Source organism: Megascapheus bottae, chromosome 23 (assembly GCF_031878675.1).
Source record: "Megascapheus bottae isolate mThoBot1 chromosome 23, mThoBot2.hap1, whole genome shotgun sequence".
NCBI classification, from domain to species: Eukaryota; Metazoa; Chordata; class Mammalia; order Rodentia; family Geomyidae; genus Megascapheus; species Megascapheus bottae.
The window spans coordinates 23,033,454-23,060,856 of NC_143531.1; the positions used below are offsets into that span (position 1 = coordinate 23,033,454).

The 27,403-nt window shown below is 39.4% G+C and overlaps 1 protein-coding gene across 2 annotated transcripts in view; it reads left to right on the top strand.

Moving 5' to 3' along the window:
- Nucleotides 1-27,403, top strand: part of Iqcm (IQ motif containing M) — a 189,414-nt gene that overhangs the window by 13,334 nt on the left and 148,677 nt on the right. The window contains exons 2-5 of one of the 2 annotated variants that reach the window (XM_090356586.1): nt 13,377-13,502; nt 13,591-13,695; nt 17,601-17,683; nt 19,524-19,761. In XM_090356586.1, the coding sequence (XP_090212712.1) occupies nt 13,481-13,502; nt 13,591-13,695; nt 17,601-17,683; nt 19,524-19,761 (448 nt within the window). In that variant the 5' untranslated portion in view covers nt 13,377-13,480. The remainder of the gene's footprint in view (nt 1-13,376; nt 13,503-13,590; nt 13,696-17,600; nt 17,684-19,523; nt 19,762-27,403) is intronic. The other variant, XM_090356587.1, reaches the window with a different exon arrangement.

Sequence of the window (27,403 nt, forward strand, 5' to 3'; positions counted from 1 at the left end):
TGCAGCCATGAAGAAAATCTAATATGGAACATTGTCATCTTCCAAGGAAATCTCATGTTGATATGCAGGAACCCCTCATTTCTGTCCCTAGTCATGTGCAATGATTAATCTCTTTGCCAGAGCTATAGATCTACTCTTTCTGAATATTCCACTTGAGTGAAATCATATGATTCTGTTCTTTTGTGTCCGATCTCCTTTACTGAGCATCTTGTTTTGATGTTTCTTCCATGTTGGAGCAAGTATTGGTACCTTGTTCCTGTCTTCTGTCCCAAACTAGCACAAGATGTGTAGAATAACCACATCTTGTTTATCCATTCATCTGTTGGCAAGCATTTGCATTATTTCCAGTTTTGGCTCTTCTGAGCAATGCCACTGTGAAACATCTGGGTTTAAGTCCTGCGTGAATGTATGTTTTCATTTCTCTTGAGCAGAAAGCTCTACTGCTGATTTGTGTTGTGCTTAACATTTTGAGAGACTGAAAAGCTATTTTACAAAGCACGACAACCTTTTTACATGCTTACCATCACCAGAGAACAACATAGGCAAATCAAGAGTTTTATCTCTTAGAAACATTCAAGTTTTAGGAGTAATATGGAAAACTTTCACTTTTAAGTGTTCACCAAAATGGAACTGCTGTTCAAAGTGAAATATTTGTGAGTTGCTTTGTTGCCCAAAGTAACTGCTCAGATTTTTTTTTCTTCTTCTGAGAATCCAAGAAAAGAATCCAAAAGAAATGCTGGCTTCTTTCCAGACTCACTAAACAGCAAGGAGGCAGCAAACTCGTGAAGCTGTCCACAAGTGTGAGAAACCCAAATGTCAAATTATTGTACCATCTTAACTGGCTAACTTAAAAGTATACATTTCTAACCATTTCTTCTATATACTCTTTCCCTGTGGAAGAGGGACAAATGAGAGGTATTTTATACCATCTTTCTGAACATAATTTTTCAAGGCAGTAGAAGCTTTTTATTTTATTGCAAAGTCTGTCGTTGCTTTAGGTCTGCGAATTGAAGGAGGTGACAGGTATCACCTCCTCAGGTTGGCCACGTCGTTCAGCTACTTGTATTCTTGTTCTATTTGAATAGATGAGAAGAGAAAGCTCTTTAAATGCTTCTGGGTATTTTTTTTTTTTTGGTATGTAATCACTTTCTAGATGCAATAAGGCAGTGATCATTACTTTTCAGATGGCTTGTATCAATGTAGCAGCATTAAAACAAACTGTCCTGTGGTATGCAGAGAAACCTTGTATTTGATTAGTGATTGGCTTAAGAAAGGTTGTGAGATGAATCAGCAGTCTATAGTTCCTCCCTGATCTGTCAAACATATCAGGAAAAGATATACCAAAAAGGAATTCTTTTTTTTTTTTTCTTTGCCAGTCCTGGGCTTAAGCTCAGGGCCTGAGGGATGCCCCTGGATTTTTCTCAAGGCTAGAACTCTACACTTGAGCCTCAGCACCACTTCTGGCTTTTTCTAACTATGTGGTACCAAGGAATCAAACCCGGGTCTTCGTGCATACTAGGCAAGCACTTTACCACTAGGCCAAACTCCCGGCCCCACAAAAAGGAATTCTTAAAGAGAGAAGGGAGAATGATTGTTATCAGGGATTAACCATAGGGCAGGGACAAAATGGTTGTTGTTATTTAGTGTTCTACCCTACAGGAAGAAGGAAATCCCCCTCAACTCTACCAAACATACACTTAAAATGGTTAATTGCATGTTTGGATTACAATATTAAAAAACAAGAGCTGAAAAGCTATGTATAAATGGCCATATAAGATGAGGCTAAACAAAATGAACTCCAAGATATGGAAACAAGAGGCTTATCTTTGTGATTGTTGTTCTTTTCTTTTTCTTTTTTGCCAGTCCTGGGGCTTGAAATTCAGGGCCTGAGCTCTGTCCTTGGGCTTTCTCAAGGCTAGAGCTCTACCACTTGAGCCTCAGCACCACTTCTGGCTTTTTTTATGTATGTGGTACTAAGGAATCAAACCCAGGTCTTCGTGCATGCTAGGCAAGTACTCCACCACTAGGCCAAACTCCCGGCCATGATTGTTGTTCTTAATGTATTATGTGAAGTTAATTTTTTTCCTCTTTTTTTCCTTTACGGCTTATCTCAGATTGTTACTGTATGTGACTTTGGTACCTGGTTTATTGTGTATACCTTAATCTGATTACTTGAAATAGGGAAGGGAAGGGGAAAAACAAGATGATTGGGAGGGGGTAGGGGGAAGGAAAATGGGAGAAAAACCTGGAAAGGGTATCAGTGTTCAAGAAGTAATGTACCCATTACCTGATGAATATAACTGAAATCCCTCTATATATCACCCGGACAATATAATACAATGAACTACCCCCCCACACAAATAAAATAAAATAGAACAAAAAAACAAGAGTTTATTTTTTTTCTGCTCAAAGTAGTCAATTTTCCCCTATAAACTAACTCTCTGGGTAAAGAGATTAATCAGAAATCTGGACAAATGAACCCCAGAGACATTAGTAAACAATCTTGTTGGAGTGAATCACATTTACTGTCCCAGTTTGGGGACAATAGGAGAAGCATCAGCCATTTGTATGATGTGTATTCGATTGCGATGAAATTGCAATTCTGAGTTTGGGCTAGATGAGCGCAGCATTTTCATATTTGTATTAATATCGTTACCAATTTGGCATTTCAAGGAAGCTGAGACGACAACTGTATTCTAAGTCCTTAATTGTAGGGTTAGTTAACAAGCAACCAACACCGAATGAAAAGGGAAGCAGATAATAAGGCTAAGTGCTAAGGGAGCATACTAATAATAAATAGCAATTAATCACTTTAGCCAGTGGTATTAAGTCATGCATGAAATAATCTTTCTAGCTCTGAACACGCTCTGACATGTTTTGGAAGGGCTTTTGAGGTCCCTTGCCTCTGCTGGTGAGCAGGGGGTGCTGAACAGTATCTCTGACTTTGAAGCAGCAGTATCTCGCTCTATCTTACTATTTGATGCCAAAAGAAAGATAAGGCATGTAGGTTCCATCTTAGTAATATCAGTAGCATATCCTACCTGAATTTGGAGGGAGATCAGAGATCAGTTAGTTTGATTATTCGTCTGATAGCTGCCTTTTTTTTTTCTTAGACAAAGTGAAGCAGGGCATATTTGAAAACAATAACCATTTGCCAAGTGCCTGTCAGACAGGTTGCCTGAGGTGAGTAGCCATTGCGTTCTCAGCTCTGACCATTAATTAGCAATTTCTTCACAAGATGACACCAAGCCTAATACCACTTCAATTTTGTCTTCCCTTGGAGAACCTTTCCCAGGGTCTTTTGGAGTTCTCCATTTAATGTACTTTCAATTAAAAAACAAAAACAAAACTCAAAAACCAACTCAGCTACTGTCCTTTAAGAAAAGTTTTAAGAATGTTTCTTTTTAAAGTAAAAACAAAGATTCAATGTGACACATGGTATTGTAAATCTGTAAGTCTACAAATATATTACAAACCTATATACTAAATTGTTATTAATAACAACTGGAAAAAGGCACAGTGTAGAAAAAAGGCCTGTCTTATTAACCAATGCTATCATGGTCTTTTTATTTTTAGAGACTTTTTTTTTGCTTTATGCTTTATTTACTTACTCAAATTGGTCTCTTCATTGGTGAAATACAAATGCACGGATCTTTTATCTCTGTAATACTCTTTTCCTATGCATTTTCACTATGCTTTTTTCCCTTACAATGTTTATTATATTCTGTGTATAAAAGTGGCACAGTATTAAAGGAAATTTGAAAAATGCAGCCAAGTTTGAAGAAAATATATTATGGACAGTCATTACCCAGAGATAACATCTTAAAAATATTTCTGCTTTTCTGAATGATGGGTGCGTATGTTTATATATGAACTATTTTATATCTAACAGAGTTGAGATTATGAGCATACTGTTTTTTTCTGTCACCATTGTCTTTTGAGCATCTCTCAAACATTGAATTTTATTTTAAAAATGTGTTTATGCTCTGGCATAATATTTTACATATTTATGAAGTGCTACTTGAGAGTCCCTCTATTATTTTAAATTGTTTATATTTGTGTGGTTACCAGTAATCATCGGATGTCTGTGTTAGCATACCGAAGGGTTCATGGATCGGGAGATAGTGTTTCCAAAGGCTCAGAGTAGTCTCTGAAAGGCCAGGTGACTGGCAATTAATCGTCTACACAGGAACACATACCAGGACAAATGCTAAGCAGAGAGAACTGGGACAATATGTAGAAAGGTGTCACTGACTAAAAATGGGCTGTGGGCCATCTTACTAAAGAAATACCATTATTTTGTAAATCAGAATCTTTTAGTCCTATTTCCTATCAAGATTAACAAAAAACCCAAATGCCTTAGTATGTTTTATTTTAAATAATAATAATAATAAAATGTGTTATAACAATGACCAAACACAAAGTCACTAGACTTTATTAATGAATATAGCTCTTTGAATGTTATATACATAAGCATCAAATCTATAATGTGATTTTGAAAATAAACTTATAAAATAGGCCTGACCATAATATATTTCAAAACCCCATTATCTATATCTATATCATCTATATACTTCTTTTTCTGAAATTAGTCTCCAATGCATGAACAATTTATTTTTTGTAGTGGGCAAGTTACATAAAGCTCCCTAACGGTTCAAGTCTGTCAGCTGTTCTGTTCAGAATGTTAGTGCCAGGCGATACCCCACATACCTTAAGCTTTCAGTAAGTATGGATTCTATTGCCAAGTCTCCTTAATGGTCCTTGGTCTTTGTATAAGTGCGCTCGTTGCTGAGTAACCTCGCTCTGATTAGGGGTGGGGGAAATATTGGGATAATCCTGTTATAGACAGAAATGGCACAGACTAGAATTCTGCATGCTACAAATGTTGGCAGCCAATATTCAAGTTCCTGAGGGTTGTGTAGGCTGTTCAGATAATTGGTCCTGATTAGAATTTTATTTTAACTTTACAACGTGCTTTCCAAATTTTCTTTTGAAAAAGAGTAGCAGTGATATTTGACATAATACCTCTTCTTCTTTTTCTTATCTACTGTTGTTTATACAGTCTTATAACAATATAGTTTATTATAGCAATCTAAAGGCAGGGTGGAAAATCAGATTGATGATTCCTCATAAATGGGACTCGATCACGGACCCTGAGGCAGGGTCATTCTGCCTGTTGGTGTGTCAGACAATTCCACCTCTAAATTGTAGACTTCTTTAGTGATTGGAAAACCATGACTCTGCTGAAGTCATGTTTCCCTAGACTTCCCATCTTCTAAAAATGTAATCAAAGTTTAATTTAGGACAAAGTTCAAGGCACTTGAAAAGATCCAGGTCTCTATTAGAGCAATTGTCCTTTACAAGCTTAGAAGGGTGATAAAATGTCATCAGCTCCGTGAGTGACTTTCTTGGAGCTGTGGGACTAGTTGTCACACACATGTAACATAGATTTTCTTCTAGTGCCATGTAGCTAAAATTGGACCTATATGGAAGGCAAAAATAGTAAACCCCCGGTACTACCAAACAGATGCGGTGAGTACATGCGCTCTTATCACGAGGCTATTCTATGGTAGCTCTTTAAAAATACACCCATCCCCTCCCTCAGTCCTATTTCTTCTTCTCACATTTTTTTCCCCAAAAGACTATTTGTACTTAGAAACAGCAACTTTTAATTGACGGATTGAATGTGTTGTCTTAATGATAAAAGATGAATGATCAGCAAGCCACGGAGATAACACAGCTCAGCTCAGCATTTAATATTCTGAGCTCAGTCGAGCATTTGCAGTACTAGAAAATTTTAATCTCACCAGAGCCATCACTGAGCAGAGAGAATAGACTTTCAAAGAAGATGTACCGTGAAATTTAGGATCACGGGTAATATTCAGGAATGATTATCTTCACCCACTGATAGCAGCTGGGATAGAATTTGCTTCTTATAGCTATCACTTTTAGAGTGATTTTTGTATGATTTTGAAATAACAGGAGCTGAACATGACAGAAAGAACAACCCAAATGAAAATATAATTATAATGAAAGAAAAATACATATTATGGATGTACGTTGAACATAAGTAACGATCTTTTGTGGTCTCTGAAAAATTGAGCTACAGAGTAGGAAATTCAACAAAATCACCAAAAATGTGGTTTCAAGGTTTCTTAGCAAAGTTATATTATTCTTTTATAGTAGTATGCAAACTATATCTAGTTCTATGAAGAAAAGATTTCCGATAATTACTATGAAATGTATAAATTGCAATGTTGGTGATAGGTAATTGGGATTGGTGAAAATCATATATTGGAATTTTATGTTTTCCTATTTGCTCTTTACAAATTTTTATGTCTAAGTTTGGTAATTTTAGGAAGATTAGAAAACAACTACAAAGAGAAATAATTGTCTTTGTGACAACACAAATGCAAGGCTAGTGATATCATTAGACAAAAGTATTTCAGTCGTCTTAGGTAAGTAAAATGTATGATTACCACCAGTAGGTAATCAATATTAATCTTTCTCTTTTTTTAAAGTTATATACCTAGACCAGGCACGGTAGCTCACACCTGTAAACCTAGCTACTCAGGAGGCTGAGATCTGAGGATCAAGGTTCAAAGCCAGCCCGGGCACAAAAGACCATGAAACTCTGGTTAACCACCAGAAAACCAGAAATGGAGCTGTGGCCCACGTGGTAGAGTGCTAGCCTTGAGCTAAAAAGCTCAGGGACAGTGCCCAGGCTCAAAATTCAAGCTCCATGACCAAAAAAAAAATACCCTTTTCTACTCATGTAGAAAGAGAAACAAAACTGAATCTAAAACTCGGGACACTGTAGACAAACATGAGAAGCAAATTCTCTGCCTGTGAAGGCTCAGAATTTTCCTACTACTATCTTTCTTATGCTAAAGTACCTTCATAACAATTCTGTCATCTGTAGAGCGATGCTTGCAAAACAATAGGTGTTAAGTCAAGTTTTAGTAATTGAGCTTCAGGATGAATATTTCTCATGCACAAGTAAAACCTTGTGGGTATCAGCATTAATACCTCAAGTGGAAAATTCCACTCCATACATAGTGAAGATGGCCAGAAAATTGCAAGTGGTGCTGTGGCTCAACTAGTAGGGCAATAGCCTTGGGCTGAAGACTCAGGGACAGTGCTCAGGCCCAGAATTCAAGCTCCATGACTGACATAAGGCAATTAAATACAATTCCCTTCCTGGCAGGGGCTGCCTCAATGAAAGGACAGAACCTGAGAGAAAAACTAAGCAGGAAGAATTGAAAAGGGTAGGATGAGGTCATGGGGAAAGGGGTTGACAACTGAAGAGGAGAAGGGGGTGGAGAATGCAGTTAAGAATCCAATGTGATTCCTACAAAACAGAGTGAGAGAAGGGGTGGGTGGGGAAGAAATGAGTGAGAATATTGGAAAGGGTGACATCGGTCTAGATGCACTACCTTGTTAAGTGGCAACTCCTTTGTAAACTGAGAGGCTAGCGGTGGCATCTGCCTCACAGAGGATGATGTAAAATGCTGTGATTGTGTGGTGGTTTGGATGTGAAATCTGAATTGACCAACTAGTTAAGCTCAACCCTGTTACAACAGGCAAGAAACTACTGGGGGCAACTTAGAAGAGACCATTCTATTATCCCAATTTATTCTGCCCATGACTTCCAAACCCTGAAAGGCCTCTCCCTGTCAATGAAGAATTTATCCTATCACATTTGGAAGCTCTCAGATGGCAATTTAAAATTCACTCTACAGCTTTTCTAAAAAATACTTTCACATTGTCTTGCTATATATCTCCATTTTATATTTACTTTCTATTTGCAACACTGATTGATTGATTGATTATTTTTTGAGGGCTTACCTCCCTAAGATGGGCATTCATTATCTTGACACTCTGTCATGTTTTCTTTTTTCCTAAATGAATACGTCCAGATCTTTTAGCCTTTAATCATAAAATATAACTAGACACTGGTAGCTCATGACTGTAAATTTATCTACTCAGGAGGATTGAGGTTTGAAGCTAGGCCAGACAAGAAAGTTCTGAGACTCTTATCTCAAATCAGAAAAAAAGCTGGAAGGGTATGTCTCAAGTGGTAGAGCGCCCACCTTGAGTGGAAAAAGTGAAGCTAGAGCATAAGGCCTAAGTGCAAGCCCTAGTACTGGAATACACACAGACAGACAGACAGACAGACACACGCACGCACGCGCATGCACACACACACACACACAACACACATACTTTGAGAAGCTCATATCTTTCATGATTAAGATTTTTCTTTTCTTTTTTCTTTCTTTTTACAAAAGTGACCTTTTGTGTCTCTTTACTTTCTTGAAATGTTTTCTCTTTACCTATACTTACCATGCCAATTGATAATTGAGATGAATAACTCAGTTCCTTACTGTAAGCTCCAATTGTTTCTTTTGGAGTTATTTCTAACAATATGAACTCTATTTCTATGAGTCTCCGATTTCACTGCGAATGTCATGTAACTCTTTATTGTTCAGACCTTTAAGTCACTTCTCCCTCATTACTAATTGATATTACATATTTGAGGAGCTGAGTCCATTCTCCCCGGAAGTTGTGTCCTGCCAGGTGGTGGCAGCTGTGTCTGCTGTTGGGCATGTATTCAGGAGAATTCCCTCTCTGTGCTACTCACGCAGTCATTGCAATTTATCACCACATCTGTTGTTTGACAAAGTGTTTCTGCACCCTTTGCATTTAGAGAGTTTTCTGGGGACTTTTGGGGAGTCTTATGGCAATTCAGACAGGAATATTATGTCTAAGATTCCTGCAGGAAAGTAGAAGGAATCACATTCACACACAAATAACCACGTTTAAGGCTTACCCGGGCACAATGGGTTATTTATGGTACTGTATTTAAACTTAGGGCCTTGTGCTTGCTTGGCTTTTGCTTGCTTGCGTGGTAGCCATATCCATAATTCTACTTGTGGCTGGGTAGTTTGGAGATGGAGTTTAGTGAACTTTTCTGTCCCAAACCATGAGCTCCAGATCTCAACCTCTTGGGAAGGTAGAATTACAGGTGTGAGCCACTGGCATACAATGTATTTGTATTTAATAAAAATCAAGTAAAATAATCAGTGTTTCTTGTCTGAAAGTTGTTTCTGAGTGCGTGAATCCAGGAATTGGACCCTTAGTGGGTGATTGAATGGGGGAATTCTTCTCTGGAGGAAGATTGGTCATGCTTTCTTAATGAATACCTGAATTTCTGTTAATGAGCTATTCAAATGTATAAAAGAACATTTAAACCTGCTCTCAGCCTTCTGCTTTATTATTATTTTAATCTTGTATAAATAGTTCTTAATAAGAGCGTATTATCCTAAGTTGATTTCATGTAATGTAGGCTTTTTACTTAGAAAAAGATACTCGAAGAGCTGGCAGCTGGTCACTGCTTTTTCCTTTCCTTCTCACTGCTGTATTTCTCACGGGTCTCTGTCGTTCTTTCCTTCATGCTCTATTATTTCTTCTTCCATGTCAGACTCATGATTTTCATGCTTCCCTCAGATGTTTGGGCCTTCTCACTCTCTATACCTTGTCTGCCTGTCTGTTTGAAGCTTCATTCCTATTATAGCCCCTCTTTCCTCCCTCCCTTGTGGTCCCTATAGCTTATAGGGTGCTATGTGGGAACCACCTTTGTTGGCTCTATCTGCTATGCCCTATTTTCTTCTCTTCTCGACACTTTTATTCTATTCTTTCTATCCTATCCTGTATTCCATTTGTTTCTTTGATAATTTGTCTTTTTAATTTTTTGCTTTGTATTAAAATGCCTATTTTAAATATTTCTCATCTTAAAAAATAAATATATATATATAAATATATGTGTGAGGAGAGAGGTCTACAAGTGCCTGGCAAGTCAGAAACTGGGGACAGCGAGCATGTCTGCCTCTGTCTCTTTCTGTGGCTCACTGGGAGGTGTCAGAGTGAATTTATTTTTACTTCTGCTTGGCATCTGGAGTATTCTTCCAGCCTCCAGAGTCACATGACTTTTTTTTAACACTGATATGGCAAATATTGCTTTTTCATTTCCCTTTCCTCTGAAACTTCCTTTTATTACATACAAAGAAATCACTCAATCTTTGCAATATGTCTTTAAAAATTGTCATTTTATTTCTCTCTCTTTCTCTCCCTCTCTCTCTTTGAGGACCTCTGAAAAATTCAATGTTCACCTCGTATCCACTCATTCTGACACTATCCAATCTACATTTATTCTGCATTTCTGGCTTTTAATTTTCTCCAAAGGAGCTATTTTTGTTTCTAGGGTGCTGATTTGTTATTTTCCATACCCTTATTGTATTCCTGGCTGCTTTATTTAATGTTTTGATATTCTTTTCTTGGAATATTATTTCTTCCTTTGTCTCTGAATAGAGTCTTAACCTACTTATTTTAAATTCCTTTTCCCCCATATTCTTTGATAGCTTTCATTTCCTATGGAGTGAATTACCATTCCGGTGGGTTGATTTTATTGGCTGTCTGTCCCAGTGTTGGTTTTGGATATATGTTTTGTAATCATTTGAAATTATTTTACAGCGCCAGGCTTCTGTAGAATAGGATGTTTTATTGCATTTTACATTTTACCTTCTCATTTCCTTCCACACTCATCACATCTGGAGCCACATTATTGTGGATACTACTAGGTTTCCCGGTTCAAATCAAGTCTTGTCTTGATTTTCGGAGGCTCTGTTTCCTGTGCACTTGAGGTAATTTCGTGTCCTTTCTGAGCCAGTTGCAGCCTGGCTGGGTCTTGGTAGTTTAAAAAAAAAGTCTGGCTCTCTTTCGATTAAAATATGAAGTATGGAGTTAATGGTGAGTTTGCCTCAAGCAACAGGTGGAAATTGTATTTTCTACTTCTTCTCAGCCAGTTTTCTAACGGCTTCTCTCCCTCCCTGGTTCCCCAAAGTCTTTCCTATGTCACATGGTGCCATGCTGCATTCTGAGGACTCCACTGAGCTGAAGCCTGGATTGCTTTTGTGTACTTCTGAGAGCTGGCCGGCCTCCATGGCTTCAGTCTCAAGATCACTCTGAATTTATGTTCTATTTTAGGGCCTTGATTATATTCACTACTATGAGTTTGAGATACTTTCCTGAATTCTTTGTGTTGCTCCCCCTCCCCTACCTCTAGTTCCCTCCTCCCCCTCTTCCTCCTCCTCTTTTCCTCCTCCCTTTCCTCCTCCTCCTCCTCTTCCTTCTCTTCCCTTCCTTCCTCATTTTCTCTTCCTCCTCCTCCCTCTTCCCCTCCCCCCATTCCTCCTCCTCTCACTCTTTGTCTCAATGTGGTGTTAACGTTTCCATGCAGGGCTTCGCGCTTGTGAGGTCTAGCACTATGCCTTTGGCCATGGTACACTGGTGATTTTTAGCGCTATGTCTGCCTCTGCACTCGGGCGCCCCACTACGCTGTGATCCACTCACTTGAGGCTCTCCTTTCCTGGGATCATCAGACAGAGCCTTGGCATCCAGCTCTCCTCCCTGGAGACAGAGCTTCTCCAGCTCTTCTGCATGAGGAGTTTTCCCACGTGGCTGGCTGCTGGGTGTGAGCGGCTGGCACCAGGCTTCTTCATTGCTCTTCTCTTCTCTTTGCTTCCCCACCATCCTGGGTTTGCTGCCTGTCCTGTTTTCTTCTTCTTCTTCTTCCTCTTCTTCTTCTTCTTCTTCTTCTTCTTCTTCTTCTTCTTCTTCTTCTTCTTCTTCTTCTTCTTCTTCTTCTTCTTCTTCTTTTTCTCCTCCTCCTCCTCCTCCTTCTTCTTCTTCATCTTCTTCTTCCTCCTCCCTTTCCTCCCCCTCCCCTCCTCTTCCTCCCCCTCTTCCTCCTCCCCTCCTCCTTCTCCTCCTCTTCCTCCTCCTCCTCCTTCTCTTTCTTCTTCATGTTTTTTTCCTGGCTTTATATACCTTGTTTAAAAAAACATATATTCATTCACTGGCAAGAGAACGAGGAAGCAGTGATGGTGTGTTCACCTCCTGGGCCCGGCCTACCTGTCCCCCTGTGACTTTCCTTTAGCCTCAGATTTACAGGGAATTATTTTTATCCAGACTTTGCAGATGGAAGAGGTATGAAAGTAGCTATTCTGTTGTCTGGGACCAAAGTGGCTCTCAGGACTCAGAACCTTCAGTTCAAACACCGGCCATGGGGAAAATGAAGTTGTGGACATTTCCTGGATCCAGGCCCATCTGAGATCAGTCTTTCTTTTCACACTGGTGTCGTACTACCTTCATTCAAACAACCTAGAAAAAAAGGCTCTGAGAGGGGGAGAAAGTAAGGCCAAGAAAGAAAGCCTGGAGGGGAGCATCTTTTCCTGGAGGGATCTTGTTAGGGGGAAATGGTACTTTATCTGGAGGCAGAAGGCTTGAATTCTGCACTCAGTTCATTCAAAAACCCTCACATCCTGATGAGATAGTTTACATCCTCACGTGGACTTTTCTGGTCATTGAAATGTGTGTGTGTGTGTGTCTGTAAATTAATGGAATGCCAAAGATCACTTCCAGTTTTAAACTTACGTTATTTCAAGCTATTTCTGAAATCTATACTTTCTAAAAGCATTTCAGAGCCTGATGATTTTTATAAGTTCGTTGAGGAAAGCATAAAGTTGAGAGTAGAAGTCAGAACTGACTTGCTTGAATTTCTAAATCTACCCCTCAAGAACCAGTGATTCTGAGCATAGCAACATTATATGGAAATAGCTTAACAGCCTCACTTTTATTTTATTTGTTATAATTAACTTTATAATGTTCTCATTGCTGTCTTTAGCTGTTTGTATAGTGTCCCAAACATCTCAGCAGGGAACTGCTTTATAAATCAAGTTTTGTCTTCTTACTGTTATTTATAGACTGTTAGTTGATTCTATTTAGGAGCGATGTATATAGATAGACCAGAGAATGGAGCATTCTGAGTAGAAAATTTAACATAAAATTGGTCTCAACAGGCAAGACTGTACAAAAGAAGTGTGTGTGGTATTAATTAGATATTAGTTGGAAAGTTGTGAGAAATCAGATGACCTGGCATGAGAAATAAGCCCACATATAGGAGTTTGAGCTGTGTACATGCCACCTGCCTGAGCTTTCCAGTGCTCATAATTGCCAAATGTGGGTCCATGGTTCTTCTGGGCTGCTTTAGTTCATACTGTGTATATTTGAGGCAGGGTCAGTTTACAAAGGAAAAAAGGATTAAGCTCACAGTTGTGGAGGTGCTGGCTTTGGTCCAACTTTGATAAAGACCTCAAGGCTGCCCCATACCTCAGGGGCACAGGTGACATTTCAGGACTGGAAGAGGCTGCAGTGGCTCCAGCATGGCCCCTTCCAATGACATACAGTGACCTGTCCTAAGAGATCAGCTCCCATCAGGCTCCTCAGGCTAACTGCTCCCACTCCTTCCATCTCAGGAACCTTCGTGCAGCACATCGAAGCACATTGCGGGCTGTGCAGGACCACAAGGCCATCTGGGTGGAATCTGCCCCGTCCTTCCTGCTGTTTCGAAGGTTGAGGCATGAATTATTTTTTAAAAGAAGGTAACATTCATCCTGTTCATCTGTAAGTGAGTGAAAGAAATAGCGGATAACCAACATTCCTCAATTACATAATGTGACTGTGTTTCAGGCCTTGAAGTTTACAGTTCAGGCAGGAGACCAGCCTCCATGATGTCTTCCTTGGCTCTTCCACAGGTACAGCCTATGCTACGAGCTCGTCTTCCCAAAGCGAAATGTGAGTATGTCATCCCCACAGGTACAACATGCCTCAAGCATGGCATGGCCACCTGCAAAGAGGCTTCATGTCCGTTAACCCCACTGGCAGGTCTTGGAAGATTGAATGGCAGATCCTTTATTTACCAAAGACCCAATTCTGAGAGAACTACAGACACTTTTATTCTAGTCCGCAGTGGGTGCACAGTGCTTGAAACCAAGGAGCGACCATTTAATCTCATTTTAATTTCAATTTAAAGATGCATCATTCAGTGATGGGAAGATGTTTAAGGATGTGTGGACCATCTAGTATTGGTATGCAGGTCTACTTTTTCCAAGTGAATGTTTTCAATTTTTTTTCTCATACATATTTAGGAAATGAAATGAGATGCTTATATATATAGAACACAAGTGAGGTTTGGAATCCAGGAAAAAAATAGTAAAACATCTCCCTAATATTTAATATCCATTCATGTCGACAGGATTGTATTTAGAATAGTTTATTAAAAGAAAATGTTCTACCACCACTTATTATGTTATTAGTTGGTGTTGTTTTCCTTTATTTTTAATGTGCTGATGAGAAAATTTGAAATTACAAATGCAGTTTTGCATTGTATTTCCTTTTCTACTTGCATTGAGGTGTCTCTGGCACATAAAAATTGCTTACATTTAAGCTCTGGTAATGATGATACATGAATGCATGGAGAAGCAAAGAAGCATATATCCACTTCCTTGCACATGTCGCTTTGTGTGTGTCATGAGAATATTTAAGATCTGTTCTCTCCACATATTTCAGAGATGAGATATATTATGACTTACTACACATTTTTGTTATTTATGATGTAACTTTGGCTACAATCTGGACAATTCAGGCTTGGGAAGCATGACTGGGAAACTTTCCTCTTTTGCTCTGTGGCTCTGACCTTGTGTGACCCTGACACCCTGACCCTTGACCCCCGTATCTATCCAGACCTGTTAAAAACTGAGAAAGTATGTGTTCAAAGATGCAAAGGGCAGAGAAGAAGAGCTGAAAAGTAGAAAGGAATGTTCTCTAGTCTCTTTCATTTTTCTTCAGTTTGCTCTTTCTTTCTTTCTTCCTTCCTTCCTTCCTTCCTTCCTTCCTTCCTTCCTTCCTTCCTTCCTTTGTTTCTTTCTTTCTTCCTTCCTTCCTTCCTTCCTTCCTTTCTTCCTTCCTTCCTTTCTTTCTTTCTTTCTTTCTTTCTTTCTTTCTTTCTTTCTTTCTTTCTTTCTTTCTTCTTCTCTTTTCTATTTTCCTCTTTTTTCTTCCCTCCCTTCCTCCCTCTCTCCCTCCCTCCATCCCTCCTTCCCTACTTTCTTCCCTCCCCCCTCTCTCCCTTCCTTTCTTCTTTCCTTCATTCCTCTCTTTCTTCCCCTCTCTTTCTTTCCATTCTTTTTTCTTTTCTTTCTGCCAACCATGGAGCTTGAACTCATGGCCTAGGTGCTGTCCCTGAGCTATTTTGCTCAAGCTGCTGCTTTACCACTTGAGTTACAGCTCCACTTCAGACTTTTTGGTAGTTAAAGATTAGAGTCCCATGGGCTTCATTTCCCTGACTGGCTTCAAGCCTTGACCCTCCTGAATAGCTAGGATTACAGGAGTGAACCACCATCACCTAGCTTGTTCTATGATGGCCTTCAGGTTATGACCATCATGACTTACATTGTATCGGAAGTCCTAATATTATGAGATTGCAATTCTTTCTTCCATATATTTTTATTGTAATGAATAGAAGGGTTGCATTATATTCACCAGATAGAAGGTGCATTACTTCACAAACATTGATACCCTTTCTCATGTCTTGGTCCCCATTTCCCTCCCCCACCCCCACCCCTCATCTTGTTTTCCTCCCTTCCCTATCCAATCTCAAATAAGCATATATACAATATATCAGATAACAAGTGAAATACTGTCACCATATGAGATAACCAAGGGACAGCAAAAGAGATGAGAGATAACATAGTACATGAAGGACAACAATCACTATGAGTTTGGAATTCTTCTGCATTAAAAAAAATCAGTGGAACCCCAGCCTGAGAAATACTGGAGAAACTGAGAGCTGGAGAACGTCATCCCTATGGGAAGCATGCAGGAGGCCTAGGAATCATTTCCCCTACAAGGAGGAAAGGTGCTTAGCTAAAGAAGACAGGGAAGTCGGAAGTGGGAAGTGAGGAAAAGTGTCAGCTAGCCACAGGTGGCAGGAGGCCTTGGTGTGAGATTGCACAGGTGGCAGGAGGCCTTGGTGTGAGATTGCACAGGTGGCAGGAGGCCTTGGTGTGGGATTGCACAGGTGGCAGGAGGCCTTGGTGTGGGATTGCACAGGTGGGTCTTGGAAGCCTGGGTGGTGAAATAGCACATGCCTTGTGATATCTGACTTTCACTTGGGTCTTCAAATCTTGTTGAGAGAAAATTAGATACGTCCCTTTCTTCATGTAGAATGGATTAAACGAATAAATATAGATGGCTTTTATTCAGGTTCTATTCACGTCTCAGCTTCTACTGGCTTTACCCTAGATCTAGTGACTGTAGTTGTGGCTTCTCCCCTCTCCCACTTTCCCTCTCTAGCCTCTGTCCCCCCTTCCTCTCTGTCCTCATCAGAGCTCTTTCTTCTTCTTCCCTCTCTCCCATCTTCCCAACCTCTGTTGACTCCCCCTTCTTTTGTTTTGGACAGAGCCTTGGTGTTTTCCAACTTGACCTTGAACATATGATCTTTCTACCTCAAGTTCAAGCTCTGGGTTTATAGATGTGTGACACCACACACAGCTTGAGGGTCCTTTTCCAAACATCTGGGAAGTGCCACACACCCAGGCAGGAAGTCATTTATTCTAATCACACCATGACTTGTTGGGCCATTTGGAAAAGGCTCTCTGGAGAATGCAGGCAATGAAACCCTTGGATGAGTGCGGTCATTTGTTATGGTTATGAAAATCCCATGTTTGCAAGCTTTTAGGTTTACCTGGGTGCAGACATGACTTGGCCATTGCAGTTATAAGATGGCTTCTTCTCTGTCATCATTTTAAGAGGTACATTGCTTTCCTGGCTTTACCTCGGAGGTTAAGGGGAGGAATAACGAAACCCCTCAAACAGGGAGAGGAATCTGTTTATGAGCTCACAATTTTAGCATTAAATGATAAAGTATGAAAGTGTTTTTTCTTTAAAGGAAAAAACTCAAGTAAATCATAATTTTAGACTAGAGAGAACCTTTGGGATTGGAAGAATTCACCTCCTCATTCTTAATACACACTGAAGTTTATAGGGCAATCAGATGTGACCATTTCAACCTCTTCATGAACCTTATTGCTTATAATAATTGTTCTTTTTTCTTTTGGGGTATTTAATAACTTGAAGGGTTGGAAGCTCATGTTAATTCATTAATTTTGGAGAAAATAGCTGTAGTAAATGAATTAATTCAAACAATTACAGTTATCTTCTTCCTATCAAAGAAAGGACTGAATAATGTAAATAAGAAAATAATACCAATACCAGGAATAGAGTAGTATTAATTATAATAAGAGTCACATTTATTGAAGGCTTATTAGATGCCAGGCATCATACTAGATGCCATGAGGAAAACAAATTTCATGGACTTTCTTGCCTGTGCTGGCTTCAAGCCTCAGTCTTTAGATCTCAGCCCCCTAAGTAGCTGGGATTACAGGCATGAGTCACTGACACCTGGCTGAGTTCTCTTTGTAAATAACAAAATATTATGTTAAAGGATCATTATGTTTCCGTCCTCTGCTTCCATTCATGATGTCCGGTTACATAAATTGACTTTGAAGGAGCCCTGAAAGATTGGTTACTGTCTCTAAATGTCTCTTAGTCTTATCAGTTGGATTGCAAAAGTAGAAATAACTACTAAAAAACACCCCCAACAACCCCAAATCACAATGTTGTTTCTGTTTCTGTTTTAGGTCGTAAATTAGAGATCCCCAAGCAAGATTTTTTCCATGAAGCTAAATATCTCATTGCCCAACATTATGAGAGGATAAAGGAGGTGAAAACTTTACATTTATGCAACATTATTATTAGCAGTAGTTAAAACCCTGTTTTTGTATACTGTTAAGAATTTATGTGCACAAAATGAATGTAATGAATTTTTGTATAATGTACTTTTGTATACAGTCCAAGGACTGTATGAACCCTTGGTCTTCTGTAGGAAATGTAAACCTCAGCGCTTGTACAACTTTGATTTCAGGTAGCATATGAAAATACGATTTTTCAGCCATGCACATTTGGCCCCACCTTTATAACTTTCCTTCTGGTGAATTATAACAGAATGACTCAGATTTATCATCACAAGTAAATATCGCTCCCACTACTTAGACGCAGCCATTGTGAGAGATATACAGTGAAAGGCATCTCTCCTGTACCCTGAACACAACATCCTTACTGGAGTTTTCCCATGTCCCTCTGTGCTAGGACTGTGTGTGGGCTGGTCTGATAGCTCTTGTGGAAAAAGTCTGTCTGATTTGGCTGTAAATCTCCAGCTATGAGTCCTGTGTTTGGATCAATAACTCTGCTGAATGGCAGAGCAGAGGGGAAAAAAGGGAATGGGCTGGCAGAGAGGTGGAGAAGGGTCAGTGCAAGGGGACATTTTGGAGTAGTGGATATACCCAGTAGGTCTGAAATGTGAGGAAAGAACAGCTGTGGTGACAATTAGACCTCTAGGGAGACAAGAAGGAAGGGAATTTTTAGAATGGTTTACTCTGTACCTATTCTCTTTTAAAAATATTTTTTAAATAGAATTCTGAACAAAAATGTTTTGTGAGAATTCTTTTGGTAGGAAGAGGATTATAATGGTTTTTGAGTGGTTCTTCATGTCAAAGGTGGCCAGAGGTAGTTGTAGACTTGTAATAGGTTTGGTTAACATGGCTCAGCTAATTCTTTCCTCTAAAATTTTCAAAATATAATTAGTTGTGTTGATTGATTTCACTACCAGGCATATGGAATGAAGGCCTCACTGTGTCCACAATTAGGAACAAGTGCTTTAGAAATTTGACCCATTTTAGGAATTTTATCTAATAATAATATCCTGATAATATCCTTTTATTCCAACTTAGCTTACATGGCAAAGCATACCACTAGCATAATACCAATGCCAATGCATTATCAACATCATCCCAACACTATCTTACTGGCATCAGGAGTTGTCAACAATGAGATCTGGCAACAAGTCCAAGTTTTCTAAGCTTTTTTTTTCTTTTCTTTTGATGAGATGCAAGGAGGAAGGAGCTATAGCTCCTGTCTATCCATGCAGCAACATTGGCTGGTAGGATAATGAATATCAACGACCCACTGCCCAGGTAGATCAAGATGAAGGGACGATGAAGCAAGGGAGAGGATTTACAGAGTACATAATGATCTTGAGACCCTCCCTCAGTTTCTTGCATTTTTGCTCAGACCTTCTTTCTCTGGGGGGGGGTAGGGGAGATAAGCATTTTATAGACATTTTATAGACAATATCTGAAAAATAATTGGATTTGTCTATATCTACTTTCAAACTTACTGTTTTTAAATTGACTTTGAACCTGTGTTTAAAAACATCACATTAAGAGAAGTGGGGGGGGGCGTATTTTAAAATGAACATTTCTTTTGCAGTAGACTCTGACCCTCGAGCACATGAAGGACTTTGGTGAGCTGTGTAGAACAGTACCAAGTTCAGCTGCTCACTGTCAAGCACTCTTTGCAAAATATCTTCTACCACAAGGTGTTCTGTTTCATGTAGTGAAGATACAATTTTATCTTGACAAAATTTATTAGGTGATCTTATTAACAACCTAAGGTGGTTTTAAGTCCTGAATGCTAACCTTCAAATGTTTTTGTTTTACTCATAGAATGAAGTTCAAGAAACTTCTATAGATGTTTTCAAAAATACATATCACAAAACAAATTTTATCAGATACCTACCTCCGAAGTTTAAAAAGACTGAAACACCTGATGTGGCCCCAAAACACAGGGCAGTACTCCGAGGTATTTCTCCTCCCAGGAACCTTTCTCCAAAGGGATATTTTAAGAAGCCAAATGTCTTTACTCTAAAGGAAAGGTACCAGACTGTGGACCTTTTCAAAAAAGGTAAGATTTGAGACGGGTCAGAGAGATTCAGTAACTAAAACTGTTTTGTTTCTGTCTAGTAGGATTTCCTTGTTCAGGTAGTACCCCAAATGTTAAATTTTAGCACTGAGAAATTAGGAGGCGTGGACAGTAGGACTGCTGGCCTCTGGGGACCTCTAAATTGGCTAGACCAGGATGTGGTAATAACCAGAGTGTGTGACAAGGGTGTGCAGAAGGGAAAAGGGGAACTTAGAGTCCCCAAACTGGTTTGTGTGTCTTCTAGCTGGGATGTTCTTTGTGATACAAATACTCACACACTGCTTATTTCTCAGTTATGACAGCCATCTTGAGTAGATAGGCCTGGGTTCTGTTGCTGAATGGGATAAATGGCAGGCAGACTATTGGTGACTTGTTCATCCAAATCTCTAATAGGATTTCTGAGTGCTTTGGGGCTTCCCCTGAAGACATTTTCTGAGACACATATACTGTCTGTTAGCCAGGGAGTGAGGTACGAGCGAGGTCTATTTAGATATAATGATATGGTTGGCCTCAGAATAGTGCCTTTGCATAAATTACTCCTTATGTTTTAGTTACAGATCTTAAAACTTTATCTTAATTATTTCTTTTTTAAAAATCTTAATTATTTCTTTGTTATTTCTGAGCATATTTAGTCTTTTTTTTTTCACTCAGGAAGGATATGTATACTGTGACAGGTACTATGTTCAGAACTGAAGAAACAAACCCCCACAGGCTCAGAGCAATGAGCAATGGTAAGGGTAGATGTAGGTTGCTCTTGTTATTATCAATTATTATTTACGGTGCAGTCAACTTAGAACAGAGTATAACCCAGACAGCTCTGCTGCTCTGCAGTCAACAGGAGCAGACCTCCTCAGATTTATCAGTCAGGGATGGAGTCCCTTTTAGAGAAACTAGAAGAATGAATAAATGTTAGCACAAGAAAAAACACTTTATCTAATCAGAGGGCCCAGCATATACCTGTGCATAGATTTCTGAGAAATCAAGTACGGTGTGTTTGAGGCAATTAAAAAGATTTTAGATCACTGAATCGTGAGGATTGGGAATTGATAGAAGAGAGTAGATAGTGATGAACTTTGATTCTCATCCTAAAAGAGGATAAGCAACCATAACAATATCATCAAGAAAAGTAGATCACATGTACATTTTCTGGTGTTTCCTGGTGGTAGAGAATGGTGTGATAATCTGTGAAGATTTCTGGAAAAATGGAGACTAGTAAGGAGACATTGATTCTTTATGGAAGGACGACTTAAATTCAGGCAGTGGTAGTGGGGCTAGAACCGAGGGCAAAGGTTCTGCAGACACTGGAGAGAGGAGAGTAATCCAGATTTGCCTAGCAACAAGGGAGCCCCTAAGAAGCAGGAAACAAGACTGCTGTAGTGATGCACAATTTTAGTCTCATAGTCATGGACTGGGAGAATCACAGTGGGCCAGGCTGAGGCAAGCCAGGAGAAAGTCTGAGAAATAACTAAAGCAAAGAAAGGCATGTGGGACTTTCTCAAGAGGTAGAGTGCCTGCCTAACGAGGGTGAGGCGGCATGGAGTATTTATGTATGAGAACCATGCATCGTTCACAAGGGTGGAGCTGCATTTTCCATCACTAGTAAAATGGCTGCAGGGAACAAGTTGGTATGTGGATTGTGTTCCCTATTGGATAATGAGATTTGGAATCAGTATTTAAATAAAATGTTGGTGATCCCTGGTGGCCTTTAGGAAGTTATTATGATGATTAAAAAAGTTTTATACTAAGCGAAGTTCTAGCTCATTTTCAATGTAAAATGAAAGGGTGTGGAGAGATACAAGCTATTAAAGCAGATAGCCACAAAAACTTAGCCTTGAAACACAAATCATATGAAAGGGTAGAAAATAAGAATGAGTTGAAAGTAGAGCTGTAGCGTAAAGTGGTAGAGCACTCTCCTTGAGCAAGAAGAGCTCAGGGACAGGGCTCAGGGCAGGAGTGCAAGGTCCACGGCCACAAAAACAAACAAATAATCCATGTGGGAGATGTGGAGAAATCTTCATCCTTAAGAAAATCAGTGTTGTTAGCACAGGGAGATGTGGGGTGGGAAGGTAGAGGGTTGGTATTGCGAGACTGTAGTAAGCACATTGGTGTAGCTGGTGAGAAAAGTCTTGAGTGATTCAGGGCACAGTGAAAGATTTAAGAGGGGGTGATAAGGAAACATGAAAGCCCATGTATCCATGGAGACTCATGTAAACAGCAAGAGGGGTGGCTAAGTTAATTATGAAGGTCTCTTTTGTAAAGGAACATGATATGTGAGGAGGGAGTCAAAAAATTTATCACGAGCTCAAAGACAGTGATACTCCTCAGAAATCTTGTATCAAGACAGAGACTTGAGCAGAGAAGTTCATACATACATTAAATCTGGAATCCATTTCTCCAAAGTCTCATCTCACACCTCATGCATTAGATCTGTACCTTAGATCTATTTCTTAAGCACATTTTCAATATTCATGTTGAAAGCATGGTCTAAGATACCAGTGACATGCACTGTGGGACTTGATTAAAGTTTGCAAGATTAGAAAGCAAAATCTATCCTGCACTGCTAGCACGAGTCCTTTCTACTGTAGATGACAAAATGTGTTTGCATTTTATTGTGTAAACTGAATGTCTTATGTGGAAACTGGCTAAAAGTCTTCTTAAATTTGATTCAAGAATCTCAATTTTAAAATATACTGTAACAACTAAATTCTTAGCATTTATGTTCTTCACGCTTGCTTTTCTTAAGAGTGTGAAATACAGAAAAATGAGAAGTGACTTCTCCTTTGAGCTCTAAGCTCTGTTTTGAGCTCTGAGTGTCTTTACAGCTTTGCTTCACAAGGCTCAATTGCCATTCTGGATTATTAGATGTTATTAGACCTTGCAATTATTACATGACCAAATCTATGACATGTTAGAAATTAAAACTCGTATGTAAAATCCATTTTTATAAAACATTAAATTAGCTTGTGGTTATATAGAATTCATTTGTATATTCTCTTGGGGATAGAAGGTTTGCTGACTTTTGCTTCTTAAATTTGTAAACAGACTTTGAGATTTCATGATACTCAGGTTAGACACAAATCTTTCAGGCTGATATTGAATATCAAATTTTTCCTAGCAAAATATATCTATATATCTATATCTATTATATATATATATATGAGAGAGAGAGAGAGAGAGAGAGAGAGACAGACAGATAGACAGACATAGAAGAAGACAGAAAAGAATGGAGGGAAGAGATACTTGTGTGTGTGTGTGTGTGTGTGTGTGTGTGTGTGTGTGTGTGTGTGGTTTGTGGTCATTTGGGTAAATTACATTGGATTCTTGATTGAATTCTCCCACTCTTCTCTTCATTTATCCAACCTTTTTGCCTTGATCCCACCCAGTCCCTTTTGAGTACCTACTTTTTGGTGTTTTACTATTGTTTTAAGCCATGACGATTCTGGTAGTTTGTTATAAATAGGCATAGAAAAAAATCTAGTATACTTCCAAAAATAACCTTCAAGTCTAGACATAATTTATTTCTAAAATATTTTCTCTTGTTAAGATCAGTATAAAAGTGTGATCATTAATAGGAAAACTGTCTTTTGTTTTCTCATACATATTCTTGTATTGAGAGGTCCCATGTTATTCAATGATGGTGTGACAAGAACCTTGTCTTTACAAAATTCAGGTTGTAAGCAGGAAATCCTTTCCCCTTTCTGGACCATGCAGGTTTTGTGGGAAGGGAGAGGGGGCGGTGCAGGAACAGAGTTTGGAACCAAGCAACTGAAGACAGGAAATGCATGAAAGCTCAGTCTGCTTTATTATGAAGAAAGCTGATGGAAGTATGGCTTTGGATACAGCCAGGCTTCATGGTAGTCAGGATGGGCTTTTAGTCTCATTAACTATGACCCAAGAACATTTTGGGAGCCCAACTTTTTCCTTTCCTGTATTTCAGAACTAAGAAAAAGTATGCAAACCTATATGCACTCTAAGTAAATTTCTAATGGCCACCATGCTGGTAACTAAGTAATTCTAGGTCTGGGGAACATGCTTATATTTGCATAGGGTTACATAACTGTTTGGAGGGTTTTGGAAAGGGACAACCATAACTACCTATTAAGGGAATTAAATCTTTTACTGAATGGCCCAGGGCTTTTCTTCTAGCAGTGTTAGGGCTCTTTGGTAAAATTTAAAAAAAAAAAACACTCTCTGGAGAACCATCCTCCTCTCAGTGATTTATGAGTAAATGAAAGTCATAATTATTTCTGCCCAACCATGTGGAATTTGATCAACCTTCCCCATTAACCTTTGTATTTCTTTAGCCTTTTTTTTCAGGCACAAATCTGATCATTAGATACTAATTAGTAAGTCAAAGAAAGTTAACTTTGAATTTTTTAATTTATGAAGATGTTAGTTGTCCTTACAGATACTACTCTGGTGAGATTTGTATGTTTATATGAAAAAAATAAACGGAGGCTAAATCGGTTGACCTTTTTTAGTTCCTCCCCACTAATTTCAATAGGTGGTTCAGAAAGGAAAAATCAAAGCGTGTTTCTACTTCAGAAGACAGGCTGGTTCTGTTGTGGCTAGTCAACAAGAGACCTTCCTATCAAGTAACTCAATCCCAAAGCTGAGGTCCACAGGAGATGGTGGAGATAAGATAGGTAGCATGGCCATTCAGATTCAGCCTTTCAACAGAGCCTACAGGCAGAGCCTACAGACAAGAATATCAGGGTTGGGGAGGTTAATATTAGTCATACATAAGCGGAGGTTAATATTAGTCATACATAAGCCTTGGCTAGGTAGTATGTTCACAAACTTGTTGCTATTTCTTTCCAATGAGGTTATTTATTTATAAGTTGGCCTATATAGTACACACTAAGTGAAGTTACTTTTTCTGGCCTTATCATTAGCCTTCCCACATGAGAAGAACAAAGTTCCTAGGACCGTTTTGGAGAGCTATTAGATATTCTTGATAATTGAACCTTCTAGCACACCTTACGTCACACTGGTTTGTCCTTGCGCTGGCCTGTTTCTTGATAGCACAAGCAATTTATCTATCTTGTGCACATCTTGTTTACCTTTCTATCCCATGGATTAAATGCCAGAACTACAGGATCACGAGAATCTGGAAGATATTCTAGTAATAATAATGGTTGAATAGTGACATGAAGGAAGTGTGTTAGATGTTTGCCATCATGACAGAATAGCTGGGAAGTCAAGTCTAGCTCCCTGAAGATTGATTTGGGCTCACAGTTTCAGATGTCATACCTCAGGTCAGCCTGACTGCTTTGTTTCTGGGCCTGTGGTGAAACAGAACAATGATGGTGGGAGGGTGTGGTGAAGCCAACCTTCCGCCTCATGACAGCCAGAAAGCAAAGCAGAATCACAGAAAGGGACAAATAGATCCCTGAGTAACCCCTCCCTCCCACCCCAGCAAGCAGCTTCCTCCAATGAGCCTCTACCTCCGATTGTCTCGCCGCTGCTCAAGAATCTCTTCAGATTTTGAAGTTCATCACTGTATGAAACTACCAATTAGCCTCTAGTCATTGTGATTTTATTATCATCTCCCACAGATGCAAAGCCCCTTAGCGCTTGACTAAGCTCACAGGAGTCTCATCTTCTTAGTCCAATATTGTAGACACCCACTACACGGAATGTAACTGTATGTGTGTGTGTGTGTGTGTGTGTGTGTGTGTGCCTGTGCGTGTATGCGCACACGCATGTGCCACTGTGTGTACTGAACATTAATAACACGGTAGCTACCACACAGAATAAAGAGAAGCATCCAGGGGTCACTGTCCAGTGTAAAACAGCTGTTTCCTGAGCTGTTCAGAGGCCAAGGTAGTTATTCATTTCTCTGGTGTGCATGGATGGATGCTTCCAAAATGCCTCTGCCACAGCATGTGTTTCCTGGCATCTCCTCTGAACACTGGGAAACCTGGAGCCAAGGATCTATTAGTGCCTGAAGTGTGGAATGTGAGACATTGATCATCCTTTTTCTGAGCTGGCACTGTTCGGAAGCAGCCTGAGAACCAGGGGAACAAGCCCACTGCCAAATCCATCTGGTTTTGATCCTGCTGCACTTAATGAATCAAAACATTATTTTAGAGACACTTCAGATTTTTAACTGTTTCAGCGAGTACGTTGAGAATATTAGTGATGATGGGTGAGGAAAGAATTTTAGAGAGAAAATGTGAAGACCTTGACAAAACACGCTCTATGTGCTGTCCTCACATCAAAGAGGCATCCCTAAGTACTTCTGCTGGGATTAAGTTTCTACCATTGTGACTGGTTTCCAGATATTCTCAATCATGCAGAGTTTAAGCAGCATTAAAAATATAGTCTGAAACATTTGGTTTGAGCTCTGTGTATTAACGGCCTTGGCCTTTATATTTATCTGTGAATATATATTGATACAACTGCAAAGTGAGGTTTTTTTTTTTGTTTTCAAAAACTAAAAATGCTTCCATGGTGTCATTAGAAGCCAATTAGTCTGGAGACTAGACCGGAGCATTTAAAAAGCCATTAATAAATGTGCAGTGTCTATTACTTCTCAGTCACTATATTAAGCCATGTATTGTCATCATCTTTCAAAATATGCATATAAGTAGAGACATGTATCTAAGCGGCCACCCAGAGTAAATGATTTGAGATCTCTTGGAATTCAAAGCTTGCATCCTCAACGCTCATAAAATGCACTCCTCTGTGTCTTAGGTCCTGGTGCTTAGAATGGGGGAATCCCAAGTGCTTTGGCAGTATGGAACTGAAAATAAGATCTTTCCCTACATTATTGCCCTGACCTTGAGCAAGTTGCTTTTCTTCTCTACATCTCTTAAAACAGATTGAATTCTTGCTTCTCTGGAAGCTGTCTTCTTTTAAAACAATTTTTTTAAAAATAAAGAACTATGAGCTTTCAGAAAGCACCTTGTAGAAAAAGAGAGGGGGTGGCAGGAAGAGGTGACAGATGGGTCACTCAGCATCGATTGCGTGCATGGGTCACTAGTGGAATATTCTTGGCTGATCAAACCACAAAGACCTGGTGCACTTTTCCAGACTCTCCAGAAGTCAGCCAATATTCAGTGGCGGCCTGGAGCTCTGCACGGGAAAACTGAAGAGATCCCAGAAAAAAAATATGTTTTTGCTAGTGAAAATGAGTAAAAGGGCTGGTATGATACATATGTTTTCAAGGTTGGAATATTGGCCTTGGAAGGAACTTTGTTCTTCCTTTCTTTTATTGTGAAAATGATGAAGTGTTCTACGTCTACCTGGAGAGTCCTTTCTAATCTTATTACTTTTATGAATGGAAACACAGCTTTCTGCATGAAAGCTGTGTCAAGAATAAGGGGGACGTAGCTTTTCAAAAAGATGGATGATGGGTAACATGACTGCCTTGCTGAGCTAACAGTCATGAGCTGTCCACTGCCATAAGATTGTTCGGTGTTCCTAAACAGTCTCTTACATAACGTTTTTTCTGTGGCTCACTCCTGTGATCCTACCTACTCAGAAGGCAAGATATCAAGAACACAGTTCAAACCTATCCAAGACAGGGACGTCTGTGAGATCCTTATTTCTAATTAACCAGTAAAAAGCTAGAAGTGGAGCTCTAGCTCAAATGGTAGAGCACTAGCCTTGAGAGAAA